This window comes from Symphalangus syndactylus, chromosome 9, assembly GCF_028878055.3.
Source record: "Symphalangus syndactylus isolate Jambi chromosome 9, NHGRI_mSymSyn1-v2.1_pri, whole genome shotgun sequence".
Lineage (NCBI taxonomy): Eukaryota > Metazoa > Chordata > Mammalia > Primates > Hylobatidae > Symphalangus > Symphalangus syndactylus.
In genome coordinates, this window is record NC_072431.2 from 30,129,690 (window position 1) to 30,152,432 (window position 22,743).

The 22,743-nt window shown below is 53.3% G+C and overlaps 2 protein-coding genes across 9 annotated transcripts in view; one reads left to right on the forward strand and one right to left on the reverse strand.

Annotated features, from left to right (window-relative positions):
* NRL (neural retina leucine zipper) overlaps positions 1–12,445 on the forward strand; it is a 34,635-nt gene extending 22,190 nt beyond the window's left edge. For 3 of the 7 annotated variants that reach the window (XM_055291750.2, XM_055291748.2, XM_055291749.2), the window contains exons 2-4: positions 8,567–8,792; positions 10,415–10,822; positions 11,723–12,445. In XM_055291750.2, coding sequence (XP_055147725.1) covers positions 10,442–10,822; positions 11,723–12,055 — 714 coding nt within the window. In that variant the 5' untranslated portion in view covers positions 8,567–8,792; positions 10,415–10,441 and the 3' untranslated portion in view covers positions 12,056–12,445. Of the gene's footprint in view, positions 1–8,566; positions 8,793–10,414; positions 10,823–11,722 lie in introns of those variants that run through there. The other 4 variants (XM_055291751.2, XM_055291747.2, XM_055291746.2 and 1 more) reach the window with 2 other exon arrangements.
* Positions 12,446–15,185: 2,740 nt separating this feature from the next.
* CPNE6 (copine 6) lies at positions 15,186–22,742 on the reverse strand. 2 transcript variants are annotated; one of them, XM_055291727.2, is made up of 18 exons: positions 22,555–22,742; positions 21,941–22,055; positions 20,460–20,631; positions 19,885–20,064; positions 19,447–19,521; positions 19,207–19,281; positions 18,958–19,041; positions 18,777–18,866; positions 18,313–18,417; positions 17,998–18,084; positions 17,704–17,763; positions 17,310–17,443; positions 17,178–17,232; positions 17,035–17,086; positions 16,261–16,394; positions 15,883–16,119; positions 15,506–15,680; positions 15,186–15,385 (listed from the first exon to the last, which is right to left on the reverse strand). In XM_055291727.2, the coding sequence occupies exons 1-17, from the start codon at positions 22,598–22,600 to the stop codon at positions 15,543–15,545; spliced, it is 1,839 nt and encodes a 612-aa protein (XP_055147702.1). In that variant the 5' UTR covers positions 22,601–22,742; the 3' UTR covers positions 15,186–15,385; positions 15,506–15,542. The 2 variants fall into 2 exon arrangements, with proteins under 2 accessions (XP_055147702.1, XP_055147701.1); XM_055291726.2 differs by having other exon boundaries at positions 21,941–22,739.
* Position 22,743: the final 1 nt, after the last annotated feature.

Here is a 22,743-nt window from a genome sequence, read left to right on the forward strand (position 1 = left end):
ACGGGTTAGCGTACCTCAAACTCAGCATATCTATGATGGGTGTCTGCTCAGCATCCACTCCCCCTTTCTGGTAATAGCACCCCGATTTTCTTTTGGGGAACCATCTCCTCAGTCTGTATTGTCATGTGGGTCTGATGTCACCCCTCTTGGGGGTAGGCTTGCAGCTTAGCCAACTTTTGTGTTCCTCACTCTGACCACAGCAATCAAGGATGTTCAAGGATGGGCATGAGATCTCTCTCTGGGACTTTTTCTGAAAACTTTGGAAGTTAGCTCTCTTTCTGCTGAGTGGCTGAACTGGTAGAATATAAGCCTGGAGCTGCTGAGTGTTAGCTTGGCACTGCAAAGCAGGAACCTGTCTGAGACAGAAGCCAGCCTAGAGGAAGCAGAGCAGGGAGATGGCGAGCAATGGATTCCTGACTTCAGTTACAGGAATCGATGCATTTCTTTTCTTGCTCAAGCTAATTTTAATTGGAGTTCTGCCACTTGCAACAGAAACAATCTTGATTCTCAGATTTCTTGGAGTTCTGTGCTGGAACATAGTGGGATAAGGAGAGCTGGTCTCCTGCCATGGGCTTGCTACTGGTCCCCGTCTCTTCCCCCTCAGGCTCTAGCCTACACTCAATCTCAGGTATATGTATTTGGATCTCTTTCCCCCTGGTTCATAGATCCAAACTCTGTCCACACTTACCCAGCTGCAAACCGATACCTCTTGGCCAACCTTTGGGCCTAAAGGTGTGCACACTGGTGGCAGCATGGTTGACCTGAAGGTCATCATCTTCTCCATAATCCTGCACCTGCCCTCATGGTTTCCTACCTCAGCAAATGGCACCATCATCTGGCCAGTTGCCCCAAAGGGAATCAGTCTAGACTATTCTTATCCTCCATAGCTAATCAGATGCCAGGACCTTTGGATTTGTGCTTCTCAGCCCTCAAGTCTGCAACTATCCCCATGGCCGGGGCCTTAGTTCAGGGCTTATCTCTCACCTGGCTTCAGGTGATAGCTTCTAAGGCACTTCTTGGACTCCTGCCTCTCCAAACACCAACCCCTCTCCCTACCAAGCCACTCCCCACATTGTGCATGCAAATCCACTTGGAGAGTTAAGAGAGAAGAATAATGTTTATGGTATGGACAGTAGGTGCCAGGCTCTGTGTCAGCAACTCTGCATGCATAATCTCATTTCGTTTCACAACTATATTTTACATATGTGGACACAGGCTTAAAGAGTCATTTGCTCAGTCACCCTAAGGGAAGAATCAAGGAAAAAGGGAGGCAGGACCCCAGAAGTATGCCAACATATAACACCCTAAATCAAAGGTCAAATGCCGCACATGACCTCCAAGATGCCTGCTTGGGCCTCTTCCAAGTGTACTTTCCTTTCTTTCATTCCTGCTCTAAAGCTTTTTAATAAACTTCCATTCCTGCTCTGAAAAAAAATTATTCCTGAATATTTTATACTTTTATGCTATGATGAATGAAATTTTCTAATTGTTTACCACAAGTACATACAAATAAAATTGCTTTGTGTGTATTGAAAAAAAAAGAGTCATGTGCTCAAAGTCACACAAATGGTTAGCAGGAGAAATGGAATCTGAATCCAGATCTTTCTGACTCTAATTACCAAGTCCCCCTCTCCCTATAAATCCTATACTGTCCCCTTGATTTACCATTAAAAATTAGATCATATCACTCTTAAGCTTAAAATCTCTTCAGGGCTCTTTCCATCACATGATATCTTATGTCCTTCATAATCTGACTCCTATTTATCTAATGTTGTCACCCCCACATCCCCACTTGCCTCCTTTCCTCCTAGGTACTGAACTCTGAAGTTTCCAGAGCACTTCTGTGAACTTTTTCTGGGCATCTGCACTCAAATTAAACACACACCATCCTGGCCAACATGGTGAAACCCTGTCTCTACTAAAAATACAAAAATTAGCTCGGTGTGGTGGTGCACACCTGTAGTCCCAGCTACTCAGGAGGCTGAGGCAGGAGAATCACTTGAACCCGGGAGTCGGAGGTTGCAGTGAGCTGAGATCGCACCACTGCACTCCAGCCTCGGCAACAGAGCAAGACTCTGTCTCAAACACACACACACACACACACACACACACACACACACACACACACACGCCTTTTCTGTTCGTCTCTTAGAATGAACATCTATTTCATCTGTGTTGCTTCTAGCCCAGTATATGCCTATATTTTTGTACTTTACTATACTGTAGTTACTTTTATATCTCTGTAATCCTCACTAGAGTGATAATTTCAGTCTTGTTTTTCTCCTAGTTCCTAGCAGTACCTGGCCTATAATAGGCACTTAATAAAAGTTGGTTGAATAAAAGAATGAATGAGTGCCACGTTTCTGAATTCTTCTTCCCCACCATTACTTTCTTCTCTAGCTTTAGGCAGACGGAGCAAGGGGCTCACGTGCGGATTTCCTTGCACTGCTCATTTCCCCTTATCTGCCACACACTTTTCTTTAGTTCCCTGCCGGGAGAGCCTGGCCCACCAGCTGGCCCCATGTCCAAGGAGTACCACCAGGGGGCAGAGTGTGATCTGCATTGTCCTCTCTGGGACCTCTGGGTTCATCCTTGAAGTCTCACAGCCCCTGAGTAGTGATGCTGTGGTGTGCAGCCCAGATTCCCGCTTCAGGATCATGATGCTCATTGTTCCAGCTGCTGAGTGTTGGCTGCTGATGGCTTACAGCTGAGTACTTCCTTGAGCACTATCTGTGGCCAAAGGGGGCTGTCTCACCAAATGCAATGCCCGCTTCCTGGGGGCAGTATGTATCCAATGAATGGTTGTTATAAAGTACAGAGGCCTAGCCCTTTGTCTCAGTTTGGAACAACTCCGAAGGTCCATCCCAGCCCCAGAGCTCTTTAGGCTCAGCTGATTACAACTGCAGTGCCTTTCAACTGTTCCCTCTCTTGGGTCCTGCTACTCTTTCTTTGAAAGTCCCCCCTATGCGCCCCCCCTCAATAAACCACCTGCACACAAGATTCTGTCTCAGAGTGTGCTTCCAGTTGCAGATATTCCCCAGGCTCAACTTGGTTATGGCATTAGTCCTCTAATCTGACTCTTATTTCATTGTTGCCTTCCTCCACAAACACAAAGTGCTGACATACGTGATCCTTTCGAACACAAATCTGATCACATCATGTCTCTACTGAAAACCCTTCAGTAAGCTTCTCCCTGCTCTTAGAATAAAGCCCAAACCCTTAATGTGACCTCCCAGGCTCTGCATGATCTGGCCCCTGCTGACTTCTCCAGCCTCACCTATCATGTTCTTCCCACCTTCCAGGCTTTCTACTCTCTGGCTACATGGATCTTTTCTTAGTTTTGTGAATACGTCTACGTCTTTCTTGCCTCACAGCCTTTGCATATGTTGTTTCTGCCACCTGGAATTCCCACCCTGTCCACACCTCCAGGCAGGGTCACTTCTTATTCACCTGACCAGTCTTGGTTTAACATGACTTTCTTAGGCAATCTGTCCCTGTGATGTATCCCTTCTGGCCTTGTATTAGAGTATGTCTTCATGGAAGAAAATTTCATAGCACCCTGCCCTTCTTCTTCATAGCACATTCATCTCTGTTTAAATGGTTTGTTTTTATGTAGACACATCTCTAACATATGTAGGACCTGCGGCAGGAGTACAAATAGAGGCCCTCAAACCTTGTGTTTAAATATTTAAAATGGGCTGGGTGTGGTGGCTCATGCCTTGTAATCCCAGCACTTTGGGAGGCAGAGGCTGGAGGATCACTTGAGCCCAGGAGTTTAAGACCAGCCTGAACAACATAGTGAGATTTCTTCTCTACAAAAAATAAAAAATTAGCCAGGCATGGTGGTGTGCACCTGTAGTCCCAACTGCTTGGGAGACTAAAGTGGGAGATAGCTTGAGCCCAAGAGTTCAAGGCTGCAGTGAACTATGATTGCACCACTGCACTCCAGCCTGGGTGACAGAGCGAGACCCTGTCTCAAAAAAAACAAAACAACAACAACAACAAAAGGTTAAAATGTATAACTCAGGGTCAGGCGCAGTGGCTCATGCCTGTAACCCCAATGCTTTGGGAGGCTGAGGCGGGTGGATCACTTGAGGTCAGGAGTCCGAGACCAGCCTGGCCAACATGAAACCCTGTCTCTACTAAAAATACAAAAATTAGGCCAAGAGCAGTGGCTCACGCCTGTAATCCCAGCACTTTGGGAGGCCAAGGCGGGTGGATCACGAGGTCAGGAGATCAGGACCATCTTGGCTAACACAGTGAAACCCCATTTCTACTAAAAATACAAAAAAAAAAAAATTAGCTGGGCGTGGTGGTGGGTGCCTGTAGTCCCAGCCGGAGGCTGAGGCAGGAGAATGGCATGAACCCGGGAGGTGGAGCTTGCAGTGAGCCGAGATCACGCCACTGCACTCCAACCTGGGGGACAGAGCAAGACTGTGTCAAAAAAAAAAAAAAAAAAGTCAGGCATGGTGGTGCACGTCTGCTACTTGATAGGCTGAGCCAGGAGAATCACTTGAACCCGGGAGGCAGAGGTTGCAGTGAGCCGAGATCACACCACCGCACTCCAGCCAGGGCGACAGAGCTGTCTCAAAAAAAAAAAAAAAAAATGTATAACTCAGGCTAACAAACTATTACACAAAATATATTCTGTTCTTCTCCCTTGACAAATATATTGACAAATATATACTTCACAATGGCCTGGAAGGCCAGGTTCAGATTTGTATTTTATTTGGAATCCTCAGGGTTCTAAACCAGAATATGATGGTGCAGGGAGATGTGGTTTTGGCCACTGGCCCTCAGCTGGGCCCACTTCGCCTCCCAGCCCGATACCATCTTGGACTGCAAGGGGCCTTGTGTGGAACCATGTGGACCTCCCATCAGGCCATCCCAAGTCTGTCCACAGCCTCCTGCAAGCAGCTACCCCTTGTCTACCCTTTGACCTTGGAATGTGTGAACCAGTCATGTGGCCCAGCCGTGGGAGGGCAAACCCAGGGAAGAGGTTCTTGTGGGCCCTAGGAGCGGGCTTGGGCCTTTTGGACAGGGAATGCTTAGCTATCTGGAGTGTGGCCCTGAGAGGATTAAGGTATGGGCAGAGGAGAGTTAGACCCCTCACCCCTGTGGTGGGACATAGCCAGAGGAGGGTCAGAGTGGAGCCTTCTAAAGCACAGGGCCCAGGGCAGGGGCCACTCCTGCCTGGGCCTAAGGACAATAATTTATTTATTTATTTATTTTTGAGACAAGCTTTCTTTCTGTCTCCAAAGCTAGAGTGCAGTGGCACCATCATGGCCCACTGCAGCCCTGTCCTCCCCAGGCTCAAGTGATCCTCCCACCTCAGGTTTTGTATTTTTAGTAGAGACAGGGTTTTGCCATGTTGCCCAGGCTGGTGTCGAACTTCTGGGCTCAAGCGATCCGCCCGTCTTGGCCTTCCAAAGTGCTAGGATTACAGGCGTGAGCCACTGCACCCAGCCAAAGGGCAATAATTTGATGTTTCTCTGTTTTATCAGTCTGTAAGTTTCTTGAAGTCAGGGCTGGTATCAGTCTGTTACTGAGGAGTCGCTAATGCCTTACTCAGGACGTGGTGCAGAATAGGTGTTTAATATGCATTTGTCAAATGCATGTAGGAGGTACACCAAGAAGAGGTTGAGGATTTGGATCTATTACTGAAGATCTAGACACCATGAGCCAGAACTAGGAATGAGAACCAGTCTTTCAGGTTTCCAAAAATGAGAGTGCAGGACAGAGGAGAGGAGGTAGCATCCTGGAATGCTGACTGTCGCATCTTCTCTGCTTCCTCTTCATTTTCTATCCCACTCTGGCAGGCCCTTTGCCTGCCTGCCCCTCTTTCCCCTTTGTCCAATATCATTCCATCCATATCTTGCTACCTTTCTGTCCTTTGGCCACTGTTCTTCGTCTGTGGCCTATCTATGTGTCTGTTTCTTTGTATTGGTGTCTAGGTCTCGGTCCCCAATCTTATGTCCTGTCTCTTCCTTCTACCACTCTTACTGTTCTAGTCCTTGTTCCTCTCCACCCCTCCTGTTGTCCCCTACTCCCTTCTTGGTCCTCTCCTGGAAGACTTCCTCTCTTTACCCATCTCTTCCATGTGCCTACATCTTTCTGTCTCCCGTAATCCAAATCCCCATGGAGACCCTGACTTGTCCTGTCTTCTATCTCACATCTACACCTACTGCATCCTTGGTCTCCTTCCTCTGTTCTATTATTCCTGGAGTCACGCTGGCTTCATCTTTTTCATCCCTAGATGTCCTTGAGCCCTTCAGTCTCAGTATTCATTTCTCAGTCTCCAGTGGATACGGGAGATGGGCTCTGCTTTCTGGGTCCCCACTGACTGCCACAGACTCTCCTCTCTGTGCCCTTGGTCCTTTCCTCTGGCCCAGACTGGGCCCAACCCTCACTCCCCCAACTCCTTTCCCTGGTTTAGTGGTGCCTGGTCTGAGCCCCAAGCAGCTCAACTCGCCTGAGCTTGTTTAGTCTGACTCCCTTAGCCCGTTAGCAGCTTAGCCCTCCCACCTCTCCTTTGAGCCCTCCAGTAAACAAGAGGATCAGTGCAGACCTGACAGCTGCTGGTTGGGGGCAAGTGTCTGGCCAGGCCAGAGCAGGCATGAAAAAGGGGCTGCACTCAACACTTCCCATTCCTTCTTCAACCAGGGAAATTGTAGAGTCTCTTTCCTGGGTGTCCACTTTAGAGAGCTACATTCCATGGGCATGTGGGTGGGGTCCTGCCTCCCCATGATCCTCATTCCCATTTTGCGGTTGGTTCCTAGGCCTTAGGCTTTTTTATTCTTTTGAGAAAACAGCAGTAGATCCAGGCAGTCACAGAGAGAAGCTTGAATGGTGACGATGGTTTCTGCTCCTTAAAACAGAGACCCAGGTGTGGGAAGAGAGTGATATCATCTGATCTAGGTTTTCCAATATGTGTATGGAAAGCATAGTAGGAGAGACCACATACACACGCACAGACAAACATATACACATGCCTCCCCAGGGAAGCTGGGTAGACTGTAGGCATTCTGTGTGGTTCTCAAACTTTCTTTTCTTTTCTTTTTTTTTTTTGAGATGGAGTCTCTCTGTGTTGCCCAAGCTGAGTGCAGTGGTGCGATCTCGGCTCACCGCAACCTCTGCCTCCCAGGTTCAAGCGATTCTCCTGCCTCAGTAGGAGTAGCTGGCATTACAGGTGCCTTCCACTATGCCCAGCTAATTTTTATATTTTTAGTAGAGATGGGGTTTCACCAGGTTGGCCAGGCTGGTCTTAAACTCCTGACCTCAAGTGATCCTCCCACCTTGGCCTCCCCAAATGCTGGGATTACAGATGTGAGCCACCATGCCTGGGCTTCAAGCCTTCAAGCATGTCAGACTTGCTGGAAGGGCCTTAAAACACAGATTTCTGGGCTCCACCCCCAGAGTTTCTGACTCAGTAGATTTAAGGTGAGATCAGATAACATGTATTTCTAGCAAGTTCTCAGGTGATATGGATGCTGCCGCTCTGGGGACCACACTTCAGAAACCACCATCTTAGATAATCTGTATCTGCCAGCTCTTCCCCAACATCTAAGGCTGGGACCAGGTTAAGTTTTATAAGTGATGACCTTTGGGGTCTGATGGACACCCAGGCCTCTGTGTTGAGAAAGAGGACCTATTAACCCCATGGGAGTATTTGGGTGGCCTCAGAAGGTAGGGAGTGGCCTTTAACTCCATAGACCCTATTTAAACAGCTTCGGACAGGTTTAAACATCTCCTTGGATAATTCCTAGTATCCCTGTTCCCACTCCTACTCAGGGATGATAGCTCTAAGAGGTGTTAGGGGATTAGGCTGAAAATGTAGGTCACCCCCCAGCCATCTGGGAACTAGAATGAGTGAGAGAGGAGGAGAGGGGCAGAGACACACACAGGGAAAAGGTGAGAGAAAGCAGAGGGCATGTGAGGCCAGTTACAAAAGTGTCTCTGATGGACTGGTGGTGATTAGATTTCAATGTCCCTTAAGGCCCAGAAGGAAGGAACAGAGTTCCCTGTTCTCTTTTTTCCTACTCCTTCTCCCAAGCTGGGCTGCCTGTCCTGGGGCTGGATCAGCAAGAATGGGAGAGACAAAATACGGTGGCCAAGTCCTGGAGATCCCCTGTGGGAAAAGTTGCTTTCCTTTCTGATGCAACGGCCATGAGGGGCATAAAACCAGTCAGCCTGAAGGTGGGGCAGAGGCAGAAATGTGAGGATTCTTGAAAATAGGAAACAGATCCAATAGGCCAGGTGAGAGTGGGCCTGGGAGAGCTAATAGTCTCCAAAGACAGATGAGGGGCTGCAGGGCCTTGGAAGGTGGGGGTGCTGGGAGTTTGTCTGGTCCTCTTTTTCCAGTCCCAGGCTATGCATGGCTAGGGCTGAGGGTTGTGTTCACATAGAGGGGTGGTAGTTGAGACCCATGTGGCTGTCTGAATTGGGAAACTGAGCACTTGGGAGTCGGATCATCAGTGAGGAGCTTTGTTGGGGAAGATGCCCCCTTTCCTTCTTTGAGAATAAGCATACTTGTACTCTCCTCTCTCTCCATTTCCCCCAACCCCAGGCCAGTAAGATATGCAAATGATCTCCTTACCTCATTGGTTGGAGGCCTCAGGGCCACAGATGACCTCAGAGAGCTGGCCCTTTAAGAATGCCCTTTGGGCTCTGTGCCCACAGCCCCCTGGAGCTGAGCAGAGGCACCAGGTCCTGCTCCATGGAGCCTTCAGTCTCCTGGGAAGCAGTGCCTGTCTGGCTCTGGCACTGACCACATCCTCTCGGCCATTTCTAAAGTGAGTATATCCAGGGCCTACCTGGGTGCCAGGCTGCTCACCTAGAACCCCCTCTTTCAACACCTGCTCTCTGTTGTCTGTTTTCAAGAATCCTCACACCTTGGTACCCTACTCTACTCCCACCCTGACTGGCCTGTGTCCCTCACTGCTATCACGTCAGAAAGATAAACAACCTTCCCCACTACTCCTTCTGTACATCCAATTCTTTCTGGGTATCTCTCTGTGTCTCACCATCTCCTTTCTGCCAAGACCCAGTTCCTTTAATCTGTGTCTGTTTCCATCCCCTCTGTCCTCTCAAGGGTGACAGGTTCCACAGAGAGGGCAGCAACCCTGCCCTGGAACAGGAAGAGAGAGGCCTGGGTCTTCCTCTTTGCCTCTCTGGGTAGAGCCTGGGGGTCTGAGATGTGGTTGGAAAGAGGGCTACCTAGGCTTGGGGCATCTAGAAGGAGCCGAAGTCTAAGCCCTGGGGATGAACACTCCATGCCGCGCACCTTCTGGGGATGGGGTGGGAGTTACTGGAATTGGGAGCTGGACTACAGCTTGGACTTCAAGGCTGGGAAGGGTATCTGAGGTCACCCAGCCAGAAGTTCCTCAGGTGAATATGTGCCCCATGGTTGTAATAGACAGGAGAGTTCCTTGGTGACATAAGTTTAGGACACTTTTTGTTGAACTTGAACAGATGGCTTACTAAAGGATCGCTCAGGTTAATATGCTCTTGTGCTATGTGTAGGAGGCAACATTTCTCAAAGTTATCTGAGCACAGACCTCTTCATAGGTATTGTTCAGAATCAGTGTTCCAGAGAACACTCTTTGGTATATGTTACAAAGTCTAACTGCCCTCATTGAACAGAAGGGAAAACGGGTCAGAAGGGTGAAGGTGATCTGCTCAAGTTCACACAACATAACAAGTTCTGAATAGAAGAAGGAAAATCAATCTTGGTCCCGTTGGAGAGACTGGCCTTGAGGAAAGATGGTGGCCAGTTGATTCTGATCTTTCTAGAACTAATTCTAGGGCCTTTCTTTTTTCCATATAAAGCCTCTTGCCCCTACAAAAGGGATTCATTGATTGATTAATCCATGGAACAAATGTACACTGAGGGTCTTCTATAGGCAAGGCACTTCCCTGAGTGCCTTGAGAGACAGAGAGCTATAAGAACACATTATCCTTGGATCTTAAAATTCACAGCATACATGCCTTCCCACTGTCCTAAAATATACACTGACTCTGTCACAGTTAATTAAGCAATTTTAAAAAATGGCTTGGAAATGGAATGATGCCTTTTGAGATGACAGACCTCTCGGCATGTCTCAGCACTAGGGTTGAGAGCACTGCCATACTGCTCTTGCTTTTCATAGATCCTGAGGCATCAGTGGGGCGAGAGGCTGTGCTGTCCTCTTCCTCCTTCAGGAATTCAGCTGCTTGTCGCCTGTCAGGAGTCCCTGCCCTCTGAAAGGTTACTCTTCAGCCTGGCGGGGACTGTGCAGTGAACAGAACTGCACCATCCCTCTGGCTTTCCCAAACTCTTGCTCCAGGGCACTTGGGCTTTGAGGGAAGAGGGACTTGGTGAAGAGGGGATGGCAGGTGGCCTCCATGTGCTCCAGACCTCTCCTCCTCTTTGCAGGTGCACCCCTCCCAGCCCAGCTCCAGGATGGCCCTGCCCCCTAGCCCCCTGGCCATGGAATATGTCAATGACTTTGACTTGATGAAGTTTGAGGTAAAGCGGGAGCCCTCTGAGGGCCGACCTGGCCCCCCTACAGCCTCACTGGGATCCACACCTTACAGCTCAGTGCCTCCTTCACCCACCTTCAGTGAACCAGGCATGACGGGCGCGACCGAGGGCACCCGACCAGGCCTGGAGGAGCTGTACTGGCTGGCTACGCTGCAGCAGCAGCTGGGGGCTGGGGAGGCATTGGGGCTGAGTCCTGAAGAGGCCGTGGAGCTGCTGCAGGGTCAGGGCCCTGTCCCTGTTGATGGGCCCCATGGCTACTACCCGGGTAGCCCAGAGGAGACAGGAGCCCAGCACGTCCAGGTGAGTGGTCAGCAAGCTGGCCTGAGGGGAGGCAGGGCAAGGAAGGAGGACTGCCCAAGAGAGGAAGGGGAGCTGCCAGAGGAGGTTATGGACTGGGACAGGGGACAGAGGGCAGGAGAAAGGAAGAAGGTCCCTTGAAAGAAATCAGATCGAGAAAACTACATTCTGCTTCTCCCCCTTTTCTTAAAATGGAGAGAAATGAGTAGGCTGAACCAGAAGGAGCAGGGAGAAGATAAGATTAGCAGAGAATCCAAAGGGAAGAATTGAGCTGGGGAGTGGGCGACTCCGGGAGGTAAACAGATACACGGAGTGTGGAAACCAGGGAAAGGGTTATGTGTGGAGTGGAGCTGGGTTAAGACTGGTTTAGATTGGCCTTTTCAAGACTTCGTGCTTCCCAGCCCCCCAACCTTCTCAGGAAGGATTGGGACTCATCCTATTAATTACAGACACAGATGGGGGTGTTGAGGGCATTAGGATGTAATCCAAATCCTGGAAGGGTCACCGGGTTGCGGGCTTCAGAACAGGGAAACGCAGCGCGTTGGAGGGTTGGGGGCTGTCTGGGTGCGGGTCCACTGGACACACCCCGGCCTGGAGCTGGATGCCGGGGATCCCAGAGACGAGCCTGGGGTTTAGATGCGCGATGGGCTCGCCTGACCGTGGCCGGCCCTGCACCGTGGGTCACCCGCCTGACTGGAGCAACGGTCAGCTGGGGGGCCCGGGGAGCGTCGGGGCCTTGGGCAGGGTCTGGACTGAAACAGACTGCGTGAAAGGGCGAGCCTTCCCGTGAAGGTGTGAACCGGGGCGGGGCTGTCCCAGGGCGGAGCCCGGTAGCCTCGGGCCCTCAGGGCCGAGCAGGGTGCGACCTGGCGCTGACCCGGTTTCTGCACTCTCCCTCCGCAGCTGGCAGAGCGGTTTTCCGACGCGGCGCTGGTCTCGATGTCTGTGCGGGAGCTAAATCGGCAGCTGCGGGGCTGCGGGCGCGACGAGGCCCTGCGGCTGAAGCAGAGGCGCCGCACGCTGAAGAACCGCGGCTACGCGCAGGCCTGTCGCTCCAAGCGGCTGCAGCAGCGGCGCGGGCTGGAGGCCGAGCGCGCCCGCCTGGCCGCCCAGCTGGACGCGCTGCGGGCCGAGGTGGCCCGCCTGGCCCGGGAGCGCGATCTCTACAAGGCTCGCTGTGACCGGCTAACCTCGAGCGGCCCCGGGTCCGGGGACCCCTCCCAACTCTTCCTCTGAGCCGTTCAGAGCACCTTGTGGTGTAGTGGGTTGGGTGGCACCGCCCAGGAGGCGGCTGCACGGTTCTCTGCATCGTTACCAGAGCGCCTTCTGGTCCTAGCCACGCCCTGTATGACCGCGCATATATCCCCAAAGCTTTTGGGTCCTCAAGTCATGCCCGAATTTAGATGCTGGTCATTTTCTGGAGAGGGGTCCCCTCCCCTTACGAACCCAGAAACCCAGCCCACATGACCAGCACGCTGAGCTCTGCAGGGACCAGTGCCAGGCACTGGGGGGTGGAAGTGTGGTGACACAGTGAATGGGAGGTGGAGGAGGGTTGCAGCTCCCACCTCAGTTTAGTTTTTAATTCAAGGTTTTCAACCTGTAACACATTAAAGCTGTAATTAGCAATGAGGCTGTATTTTCATTCTGAAGCTTGTAACCTCCCCATTTTAGCACTACAGAATTTTCAAGATTTCAATATCCAGCTACTAGACAGATTAGGACCTCTATCCAAGATGCTTTTTCCCTGCCCAACTCTGCGGCCTTCAGGGCTCAGAGCAGCAAAGGCCTGAAGACTGAGCTCTGGGGGTTGTTGGTGTGGGTTGGGAGAGAGCTCTGTGCAGAAGTCTGGAAACCTGGGTCCTAGTCCCAGCTCTTCCATGGGATCCCCCTGTCACCCTGAGCAAATCAACTGCTTCCTGGACTTGTGTTACTTCATCTAATTCTCATGTGGATTGGACGACTTCTGCTCCCTTTCCAGTTCTGGCATCTCCCCATTATGGAAGTCCTGGTGGTCTCCCCAAGAAGTCCCCAAGACAATCTCGCCAAAGGCACCTCCTATCCTGCTGCAGTTTCCCAGCCGCAGCCGAGGCAGGGGATGTGCAGCCCAGGTGAGGAAGCCTGGCTTCTCTGTGAGTGCATACATGGGTCCTCTGCAGCTCCCTCCAGGCTGTCTGGGCCTCCAGACCTGCACAGGGTGCTCCTGCCACCTCCCACCTCTCTGAGGGCTGAGGCGAGACTTCTCCTGGGATGACAATTTGCTGAGAGAGTGCAGCTTTTGTGAATTAAACTTGAAGTCCAGGCAGAATTCTAATGCAATCGGCTAAATGTTCTTGCAATTTAAGAAGTGTTCATTCTTTATCCCTGCTTCAGGCTACTGTTTTGTGTGTCTGTGTGTGGGAGAGGGAGAGAGAGAGAGAGCAAGAAAAAGGGAAGTCCCCACCTGGAGCTGAGTGGCACATCTGTTATGGAGAGCCAATGGAAATGGGGTGGAGGGGCAGGCATTGGAACAGATGGATCCTCCCCCTCTCACCACCACCACCACCAAACTCAGAAGCCTCAGTGGCCCAGCTCGGCCTGTCTGTGGCTATCCAGGTCTCACAGTTTCCATGGTAACCCAGTCCTCCAGTTCAGCAGCCTAAGGGGAGGGCAGATGGGGCCTCTGGGCAGAGCACAGGCGTTGTGCCGGGAGCAGCCGCCTCACCAGTTACTGTCATCTGTCCTCTACCGGACATAATAAATGGGAGAAGCTTTCGGGCATGGGGGAAGAGGCTCCCATATGTCCCTCTTCCTTTCTACCCCCTCTCTCCACCCCCTCGCCAGCTGTCTCTTCTCTTCCCATCACAGTTCTTGCTCCCTCTTTCCCCTCCTCTATCCCAGCTCATCCCTCCTCCGCTTAGGAGCCTGCAATGGGAGTCCTCTCCTCCATCACTCTCAGAATTTCTCTCGTCTCCTCTCCCTTCCCCACCATTGGCCACTGGCCATCCTCTCTGGCTCTGGATTCTCTCTCTGAGGGGCTCACTGAACCTTTAGCTTCTCTTTCTTCATCCCCTTCCACACTCATTGTTGAAGGGAGAGCATGGGGCAGGGAGGGTCCTTCCAGGAGCCCAGCTCTTTTTCTCTCACGCTAAATTTCACCTGTGTCTATCCTTGCCTGCCCTGGAGCTGTAATTCAGACCCACTACTTTTCTTGTTCACTTTTCTCACCTGCATGGCACACAAGGCAGACAGAACCATCCACAGACACCTGAGCACACAACTAGGCCACATATACAGTACACATACCTGGGTCTCAAAAGGATACTCCTGGGTTACCTGAGTATACTTAAAAAAAAAAGTTGCCCACTGTGGTGATTAAGAGTAGTGCTTTAGGTGGGGCGCAGTGGTTCCTGCCTGTAATCCCAACACTTTGGGAGGCCAAGGAGGAAGTTTGAAACCAGCCTGGGCAACATAGCGAGAACCCTGTCACTACAAAAAAATAAAATAAAATAAATTCAGATGTAATGGCATGCACCTGGAGTCCCACCTACTCAGGAGGCTAAGGTGGAAGGATAACTTGAGCCCAGGAGTTCGGGGACGCAGTGAGCCATAATCGTGCCACTGCATTCCAGCCTGGGTGGCACAGTGAGACCCTGTTTCAAGTTGTAGTTCTACCAGTTTTTTGACCATGGGTGAGTTAAAATCAAGCCGCACTTGATTGTCAGAAAAATGGTGAAAATAATGGTAACCACCTACTGAGAATAAATGCATTTAAATAAGCACTTAGCATAAAGTTGACACATGCTACATAATGATATTTGCTGTTGTTGCTGATGAGATTGTTAAGTGTGTGAATCTGTGTGTTCATGCACTGCACATCCCTGAGTCCATGAATGTGACCCATTAAGGCCATGAACAGACACACACATTGACACACCCAGGAAACCAGACTGTATAGGCCTTAGATGCTCCGCTATGTTCCCAATTCACTAGCAGACCTGCTGCCCTCCTTCAGTGCCCCCAGCATCTGCTCTTGGCCCGCCCCACAGCTGTGTGGGGGCTGGGGTTCAGCTCCTGGGGGACTCAGCAGGGCCTCTCTGGAGACAGCTATAAGAAAGCTTCATCCTGCCCCCCTGACAGCCCCTAATTATCCTCCTATCTCCTGTAATTATTCTCCATGGTGCCTAGACCCCCTGGGGTTGGGAGGTGAGGGTGGGGGCTTCTCAGATCCCACTGGCACATAGTTGGGGTAAGACTGCAGAGACAGCAGCCTGCCTGGGGAGCTCTGTCTCAGATTTTGAAAGGTGCTGGTCCTCATTTCTTATGGTGTGTGTGGGGGTGCTGCAGGCTGCCCAGTGGGCATCTGAGGCATGATGGTTACAGGCTGAGGTGCTAGGAGCAGTTCTCTTTATTAATGGCTAGAAAGTCAGGATCACCCAAGGAAGTCACTGAGGGGCCACAGCATTGAAGGGTATGGGGTTTGGAGAGATAGGAGCAGGGCCCACCACTCACGTCCAGAACCCAGGGGGCACAGCTGGTCCAAGAGGTGGAGGCATTGGTCACTGGAGTCACGAGGGTCAGGACAGGCACCTGGGAGGGGGTGGGAGAGTCATAAGCACTCTCTTCTACACTACACCCAGCCTAGATGGGCTCTACCAAGCCCCACTTTGCACCCACTGTGTCCACTCCTTTGGAACCCCCAGGACTCACTGAGAGGCTGAGGGAGTGTCGGTCCGGAGGGTGGCAGTCACGGGCTAGGACTGGGAGTTGTAGCCAGTGTGCAGGGCCTGGGAGCCCCAGGGCTGATGCCCTGGCTGGCGTAGTACTCCACCACCTGCCGTGGCACCTCAGCCAGGACACACTTGGCGAGTGCAGAGGGGGCAGCCTAGGGTGGGGACAGTGATGTGGTTAGGGGTGAGAGGAAGAGTAGGGGAGGCAGGGTCAGCTGAGGGAGAAGTGGGGCTTCAGGGTGGCCAGCTGGGCTCCCGTGTCCTTAGCAGGACATCAAATGGTGGAAGACGAAGGTCAGATTTTTGGGGATGAGAAGCTGAGGAGTCCTTCAGCCGGAAGGGGCACAGGGGACTCACATCCTTGAAGTCTCGGAAGGGCACGAACTGGACAATGTCTCGGGCTGCAGGAACCCCTCGGGGGCAGCGCAACGGACCGTCGTCGCCGTCCAGCAGCCGCATGTCAGAGAAGTCAGCATTGCCCACGCCTACGATGATGATGGACATGGGCAGGCGGGAGGCACGCACGATAGCAGTGCGAGTCTCAGCCATGTCGCTCACCACACCGTCAGTGAGCACCAGCAGCACCGAGTACTTCTGAGGGCAAGCAGAGAGGGTAGAAGGGTTGGCTTTGTGTGCAAGGGCGTTGACACCGTTTCCACCAAGGTGCAGGCCCTGGCCCTGGCACCACTTAAAGACACATGGGGTAGCTCCTGTTTGCCCGCCATGTCTTCCTACCGTGGCTTGGCCGGTGCTCTGCTCCCGCTGGGCGGGCTCAGCCACACGGTTGATGATGGGGGCCACGTTGGTGGGGCCGTAGAGCTGGATCTGGGGCAGGCAACGACGGTAGGAGGCGATGACTCCTGAGATTTCTGTGGGTGAAGAGAAGTTGTGAAGCTGGTAGAAATGAGCAGGGCCCCCTCCTGACACTCCTTAAAGCAAGGAAATGCTTCCAGGTCTGAGGACTGCCCTCCCCTCGAGTTCCTTCATTAAGCAGTGGGAGAGTTGGATGGTCCCTTGGCAGGGAGAGTTGGGTGCAGATGCTGGGCCTCGGCCCTGGAAGCCTTGCCTGATAAAGACAGGCCTGAAGCTGGGCGCGGTGGCTCACGCCTGTAATCCCAGCACTTTGGGAGGCCGAGACGGGCGGATCACGAGGTCAGGAGATCGAGACCATCTTGGCTAACACGGTGAAACCCCGTTTCTACTAAAAATACAAAAAATTAGCCGGGCATGTTGGCGGGCACCTGTAGTCCCAGCTACTCGGGAGGCTGAGGCAGGAGAATGGCGTGAACCCAGGAGACGGAGCTTGCAGTGAGCTGAGATCGCGCCACTGCATTCCAGGCTGGGGGACACAGCGGGACTCCGTCTCAAAAAAAAAAAAAAAAAAAAAAAAAAAGACAGGCCTGGGATGGGCGGAAGGGACAGGAAGCTGGGCCCTTGGGATTGGAGTCTGTGCTCCTGTGTGGAGTGTGTCTGGGGGGAGGCGGGGCAGGTGAAAATCTCCCCCTTTACCTTCACATTCAGGATTTTCCGGGTCAAAGTTGATAGCAAAGTCATGGGACACCTGCGAGGGCAAGGCAGGAGCAGTGAGGGCCTGCCTTTTCTTCCTGACTGACACGCCCCCCATCTCCTTCTTTCCCTCGTATCTAGCCTACCTCGAAGTTGGGGGGGATTCGAGCCCCAAAGCCAAAAGCTGGGAACCGCTTATCACTGGGGAGAAGAAAAGGCTGTGGAATCCATCGGGCAAGGCCTCCCTGCCTGTTCCCTCCCACCCCACTCCCTCCTACCTGTCATAATCCTGGCAGATACCTCCCACTGCACGCAGGGCCTGCAGGTAGTGGTTGGGCTGTCGGGGGCTGAGGCAGTGCAGGGACTGGCTGCTCCTCGGGTCCCCATTGGAGGCGGTGAAGTCGATGGCCACCTGGGTGGGGGTGGGAAAAAGGTCATGCTGCAGCCATGAGAGCCACCAGATTGCCTAGGCCAGAGCTGGGATCTGTAGGGAGGACTAAGACGAGTGGTGGGGAGGCTACAGGTAGCCACATGATGAGGGGGGCGCATAAGCTGACAATGCGAAGGCTCATGAGCAGCCCAAGTTGGGGCAGTGGAGATTCTGGGCTTCTTCCTTTCACTATGGACTCAGCCCCTCCCTCTTGCCTGTGTGCCCTCACTCTGAGTCTTTACCGTGAAGCTGATCTGGCAGCCACCCATGATGTAATCCAGGAAGGTGTGCACCTTCTCCACCTGGAGGTAGGGAGAGGGGTAAGGCGAGGGGATGGGGTGGTCCTTTGAGGAGGGAGCTTGGGTAGGGCTTTTGTGGGGAACATGGGGGAGCCAGAGATTTTGGGTTGCAGTTGGGGGTGGTTCCCAGTTCCCAGAAGCACAGAAACTGGTCTTTGAAACAAAGGAAGGGTTGAACCTGAGAGTGTGGTAGGGGCAGGGGCTGGGGCAAGGCTTGAAGCAGGAAGTGAAATTTACCGTGCACTGGGCCAGAACTACCGTCCCTGAGCTCTTGTAATTCTTCTTCTTGTCCCGATACTTGGGGTTGATACAGTCCCACTGCATCTAGACCCCACCCCACAAGCTCAGAGTCACAAGTCCATCAGGTGACCCCTCTTTCTCCCTTCCAGCAGAGCCTCCCAGAGCAAGACCCCCATGGCTCGGGCCTTCGGCTGAGCCCAGCTGCTTTCCACCCTCGCCACTTCCTATCACCTACAGTGGTCTCTTCAGCATCACCCTCAGGATTCTCCCAGGGATCTGGGTGGGATTCTGGGGGTGGGGTATTTGTGGCACCTCCTGCCCAGGGCTTGCCGTCCCTTCCTGCATCTCCTGGAAAGTGCTGGTGAACTCGCCGATGAAGTCATGCTTCCCACTGGAGTCGTAGTCATACACCAGGAACTGAGAAGGCAGGGGGAGGGGTGGGGTCAGGTTGGAGATGCTCTGCGGTGTTCACGGTGGGTAGGGGGACTCAGAGGCAGGGACCTCACAGTCTCGAGGCCCAAAAAGATCCTCAGCCTGCCCAGAGAGGCCACCTGCTGAACTTTGTTCTTTGGCTCAATCTGCTAGGGACTTTGGCCACTGATAAAATGCATACATGTGGGAAGTTTAACATTGAGCTGTGACCTATTATTTATCCCACAGTGGGATGTGCTTATCACTTGGGGGAGAGGAGGGAGGCTTGCCACATGCAGGGGAAAGGTCTTAGATAGCAGATTGGTTGCTCTAAGTAGGCTGTGCTGGCTCGGCTGGGACTTCACCTTGAGAGGTCGGTGAACATCACAGCTGCATAGGGAATGCAGCGACAGGCGGAACGGCTCCCAGCTGGGGTTCAGGTTGTTCTTAACCACCTTGGAGAGGCACCAGGTGGCTGGTCAGCTCCTGTCTGGGTTTTCTTACTTTACTCTCCCTCCCTTCATCCCCATAGCCCCAGGCACCAACCTCAGTTCTCCAGACCAGCTGATCACTTTGGTCCCCGTTGGTCTTATAGATTTCCATGAAAGGGTCAGACTTGCTGAACAGATCCTGAAGATACAGGAGAAAGGGCCCCTGAGGTTGGTGAGAGCTGCAAGGAGGGTGGGGGTTGGGCTCACACTGGGAAGAGAGCAGGCCTGGGCTCCCGGGATCTGTCTTGAGTGGGAGGCCTAGGACTGACAGGGGAGTTGGGGGCCTGGACTCTGGGGTTCCAACCTTGTTGTCCAGCTTGTAGGCTCTGAAGGTGAGTTGCACATAGTCGTTTGTGCCTGATACCTCCTCGGCCACGATCTGCAAGGGGGATACAAGTGGCAGGACTCCCCTATCCTTACCACAGGGGCCACCCCATCCCCTTTCCCTTAGGTGGGGGTGGTCCTGGGCATGATGTCACCATAGGTGTCCATGCAGGGGCATCGAATACCTGGACCAAGGGTGAGTACAGGTGATCTTGCCTACCGTGATGGTGGACTTGCCCGCAGTCTTCCCATTCTTCAGCAGTAATGGCTTAGTGACCTTGGTTTGTGACACAATCTGGGGATGGAGGTGGAGGGAGACCCGGCTGTGACATCCCCATCTGCCTTGGCCACGTACAAGGGATGGAATAATAAATGCCCTGAGTGTCTGCGAGGGTTGGCACTTTGAGTTGGGCTAGGGTTGGGCTCAATTTTTACAGTAGTCTGAAGAGGGAAGCACTCCGACCACTCCTCCATTTTTTAGATAGGAAAACTAAGACTCAGAGAGGTTAACTATCTTTCCTGAGGCTGCACAGCTAGTGAATGGCAGAGATGGGAGCCAAGGCTGGGTTGAACTAGCTCTAGAGCTCACGTTTTCTCTCTTTTCGGCTTCCAGAGGCAAAGCTGATGGAGGTAGGGAAGGGTAGCTGGGAATGCAGACCTGGCCCAAGGTGCACTCTGTAGAGCCGAGGAAGGTATCATTTCGGGGGCTGGTGGCTCCGTCCTCGGCATCGAACACGTGGAACTGCAGGGGCTGCTTCTCCTCAAAAAAATACTCAAGGGCCAGCACCCGGGAGAAGACAGGGCTGGAACAGGAGCGAAGCACCTCCGTGCGCTCTACCTGTGGTAGTGGTTGAAGGGAGGCGAGGACTCTCTGGGAACCGAGGACACGTTTCCCTGCCCTGGACGGCCCTAGTCATGCCAGCTCTTCTTGGGTCCCCACGTCCCCAGCAACCAGCTCTTCTCTTCCTAAGCTGATCCCTGAGCTTGGGGTGCTGCCTGCCCACTGGACCCTCAGTCCTCTGGGCTATCATGAGGCCTTTGGGTGCAACCCCACTGCCTCTGGGTCAATCTCAGGACCCTCTGGGACTCCATCTCCAAGGTTACCCAAGCGGCCTCGAGAAGGCGCTGCAGAGTCCACACATTTCCCTGCAAGGCATTCACTGCTCCCACCCAGCCTCCCTCCTTCCCAAGCTTAACCCAGGTTAGTTAAGGAGAAACCTGAACTGCTCTCACCTCCACCCACTGCTCATCAGAGTAGAGCTTGAGCAGCACGCAGGGGTGGGGTTTGGTGAGTGTGTCCCGGTCCAGGAGGCCATGGCAGGACACCCGCAGCTCCACCCGAGAGGCCCCCAGCGTCATGGTTGGGGGCTCAGGCACCCATCCCATCTCAGGGTCCGACATGTCACTGTGGGGACAGAGCAGGTGGCCTGGACCCTGGAAAGGGAACACCTGCCAGCAGAGGGGTCTATCCTCTGGGGTCCCTGGGCCCCACCCCTTAACCTCCTTCCCTAGACCCTGGGGCCTCACGGACCTCCTGCTTCCCCTGCCCTCTGCTCAGCTTCACCAGAGTTCTGAGCAGGGGAAGGCAGAGGACCTGAGCCTCCCACTCCTGCACAGAAGCCTTGTGCGGCTGGCCTAGGTATGAGTGGATGGGGCTGGAGAGGGCTGAAGCATTGGGGTGGGGATGTTCCTGGCAGTCTTGGCTCCTAGGCCATCGATTGATCTACACTTTCTGCTGCCTCAGCACCTTCTGCTATTTCCCGACTGGGGTTGTGCCAGCGCTGCACTCAGTCTTGGCACGAGGGAGCTAAACTAGGGCAAGGGGGTGGGGCAGGGGGTGGAGAGGCCCCTGGAGGTCTGAAGAGGATGGGTCTCAGAAGTGGAGTCTGCAGTGGGCAGGAGACAGGTTGGAAAGGCCCCTGCCGGGCTATCCCTATCCACTCCCTACCCCCATTCCCCTTCTGGCTAGCTGATGGAAAAGGGGTGGTGGTGGGCTGGGAGGCAGGACCAGGGCTCTGCTGAAAGCTCCTTCAGGCTCCTGGCAGGAGCTCCAACTGTGACAAGCCTCACATCCCTCCCCACCTCCCCTGTTTTCACACTTCTTGGCAGCACTGGCACTGTCTCTTAGCGACAGGATTTTTGGGGAGTCGTGGCTCCCTCCATGCTGCCCGTGGGATGCACGCATGCCACCTTCCCCCAGCAGTGGTACCAAGCCTCGGGCTGAAGCAGGCAGGGGTATGCCGGCCCGAGTTCATGGCCGGTCAGTCCATCTGTCTGTGTCTGTACAGATCTCAGGGTGAGGCTGTCTGATCCCATGTCATGCTTCCCTGAGTGAGTGTGCATTGGTGTGTCTGAGTGCCCCACCCTCCATGTCTGTCCCCCTATGTTGTGTGTCCATTTCCAGGAGGGTGTGACAGTTCCTGTACCTCCCTCAGAAGTGGGACCTTTCTCTGGCTGGATATCTACCTCCCCACAGTGTGTGCCTTTCTGGATATGTGAGGGAGGGTCTGGGCTGGGGGAGGGGGGGTCTCTGCCTTCCAGCCACAAGTCTCCCAGTTCTTGGGGGTCCCTGAGATAGGCAGGGGCTTGTGGTGGTGAAGGGATTGGGCAGGGCTGGGATCTCTCTGGGGGCTCCAGGAGATGTTGTTATGGAGACTGGACCAAGCTGGGCTGGGCTGGGCTGGGGCTGGGCTGGGGAGGAAGGGTGGGCTCACCTGGGCTCTCGGTCGGGGGCTCTTCTCTCCGGCTCTCTGGCCCTGGCCCTGACTCCCTTGCTGCTCCAGCCGCTGGCGCCGGCTCCAGCTCCGGCTCTGCTGCTATTTATGGGGCCTGGGTGGGGAGGGGTGGGGGGGGGGCGCAGCACCAGCTCCCCCTGCATGGATGGATTGGGAGGGAGAAGAGGGAAGGGGCAGGGCCACAGCCTGGGAGGGAGCCACAGAACCGGGGGAGGAGGGCAGGCTGGGGGTGGCTTAGAGACAGGACCCCCACAGACACAGTGACACACATCTTCCCCTTCACACCACACCCACACCCAGAATCAGAGATGCGCACATTGCAGTGGTGCATGCACATACACATTCAAACAGAGAAATGATGGCGACACATGCACCCACGACTCACAGGCTCACACATATCTTGACACACACAGGCGCCAGTACATAAACTCACTGTGACACCATGACAGTTACAGCCCCCGGCGGATACACACTGGGAAACATACCCCTTCTCACATCACTTTCAACATTGTTACACTAGCTAAGGATATCTGCAGTCACATATACGGGAACACTGGGCTGTCCTTGTCACACATGTACTCACTCAAACTAACCCGGAATACAGCAGAATGTGATCTTCCCGTGCTCCTTAAAAACCATCACGTGCCTTGCTGAACGTCTTAGCTTTCAGAATGATGTCCAGTTCCCTAGCCACCATTTTATAAGGAGACACAGGAAATGGACATAATTGCTTAAGAACACCCAACCTCATATTCTGGTCAGATGAGGGCATGTGCTGAAGG

Bases quoted from the DNA above. Each gene is read 5' to 3' on its own strand.
- CPNE6 (XM_055291726.2), bottom strand. From the start codon at position 22,104: ATGCAGGGGGAGCTGGTGCTGCGCCCCCCCCCCACCCCTCCCCACCCA. The intron at 20,065-20,459 runs GTGAGAGCAGTT...CCACTACCACAG, and splicing joins CTGATGAGCAGTGGGTGGAG to GTAGAGCGCACGGAGGTGCT. The intron at 15,681-15,882 runs GTGAGTCCCCTG...TCCCCACCCTAG, and splicing joins CCTTCCGAGACTTCAAGGAT to GCTGCCCCCTCTGCACTCGC.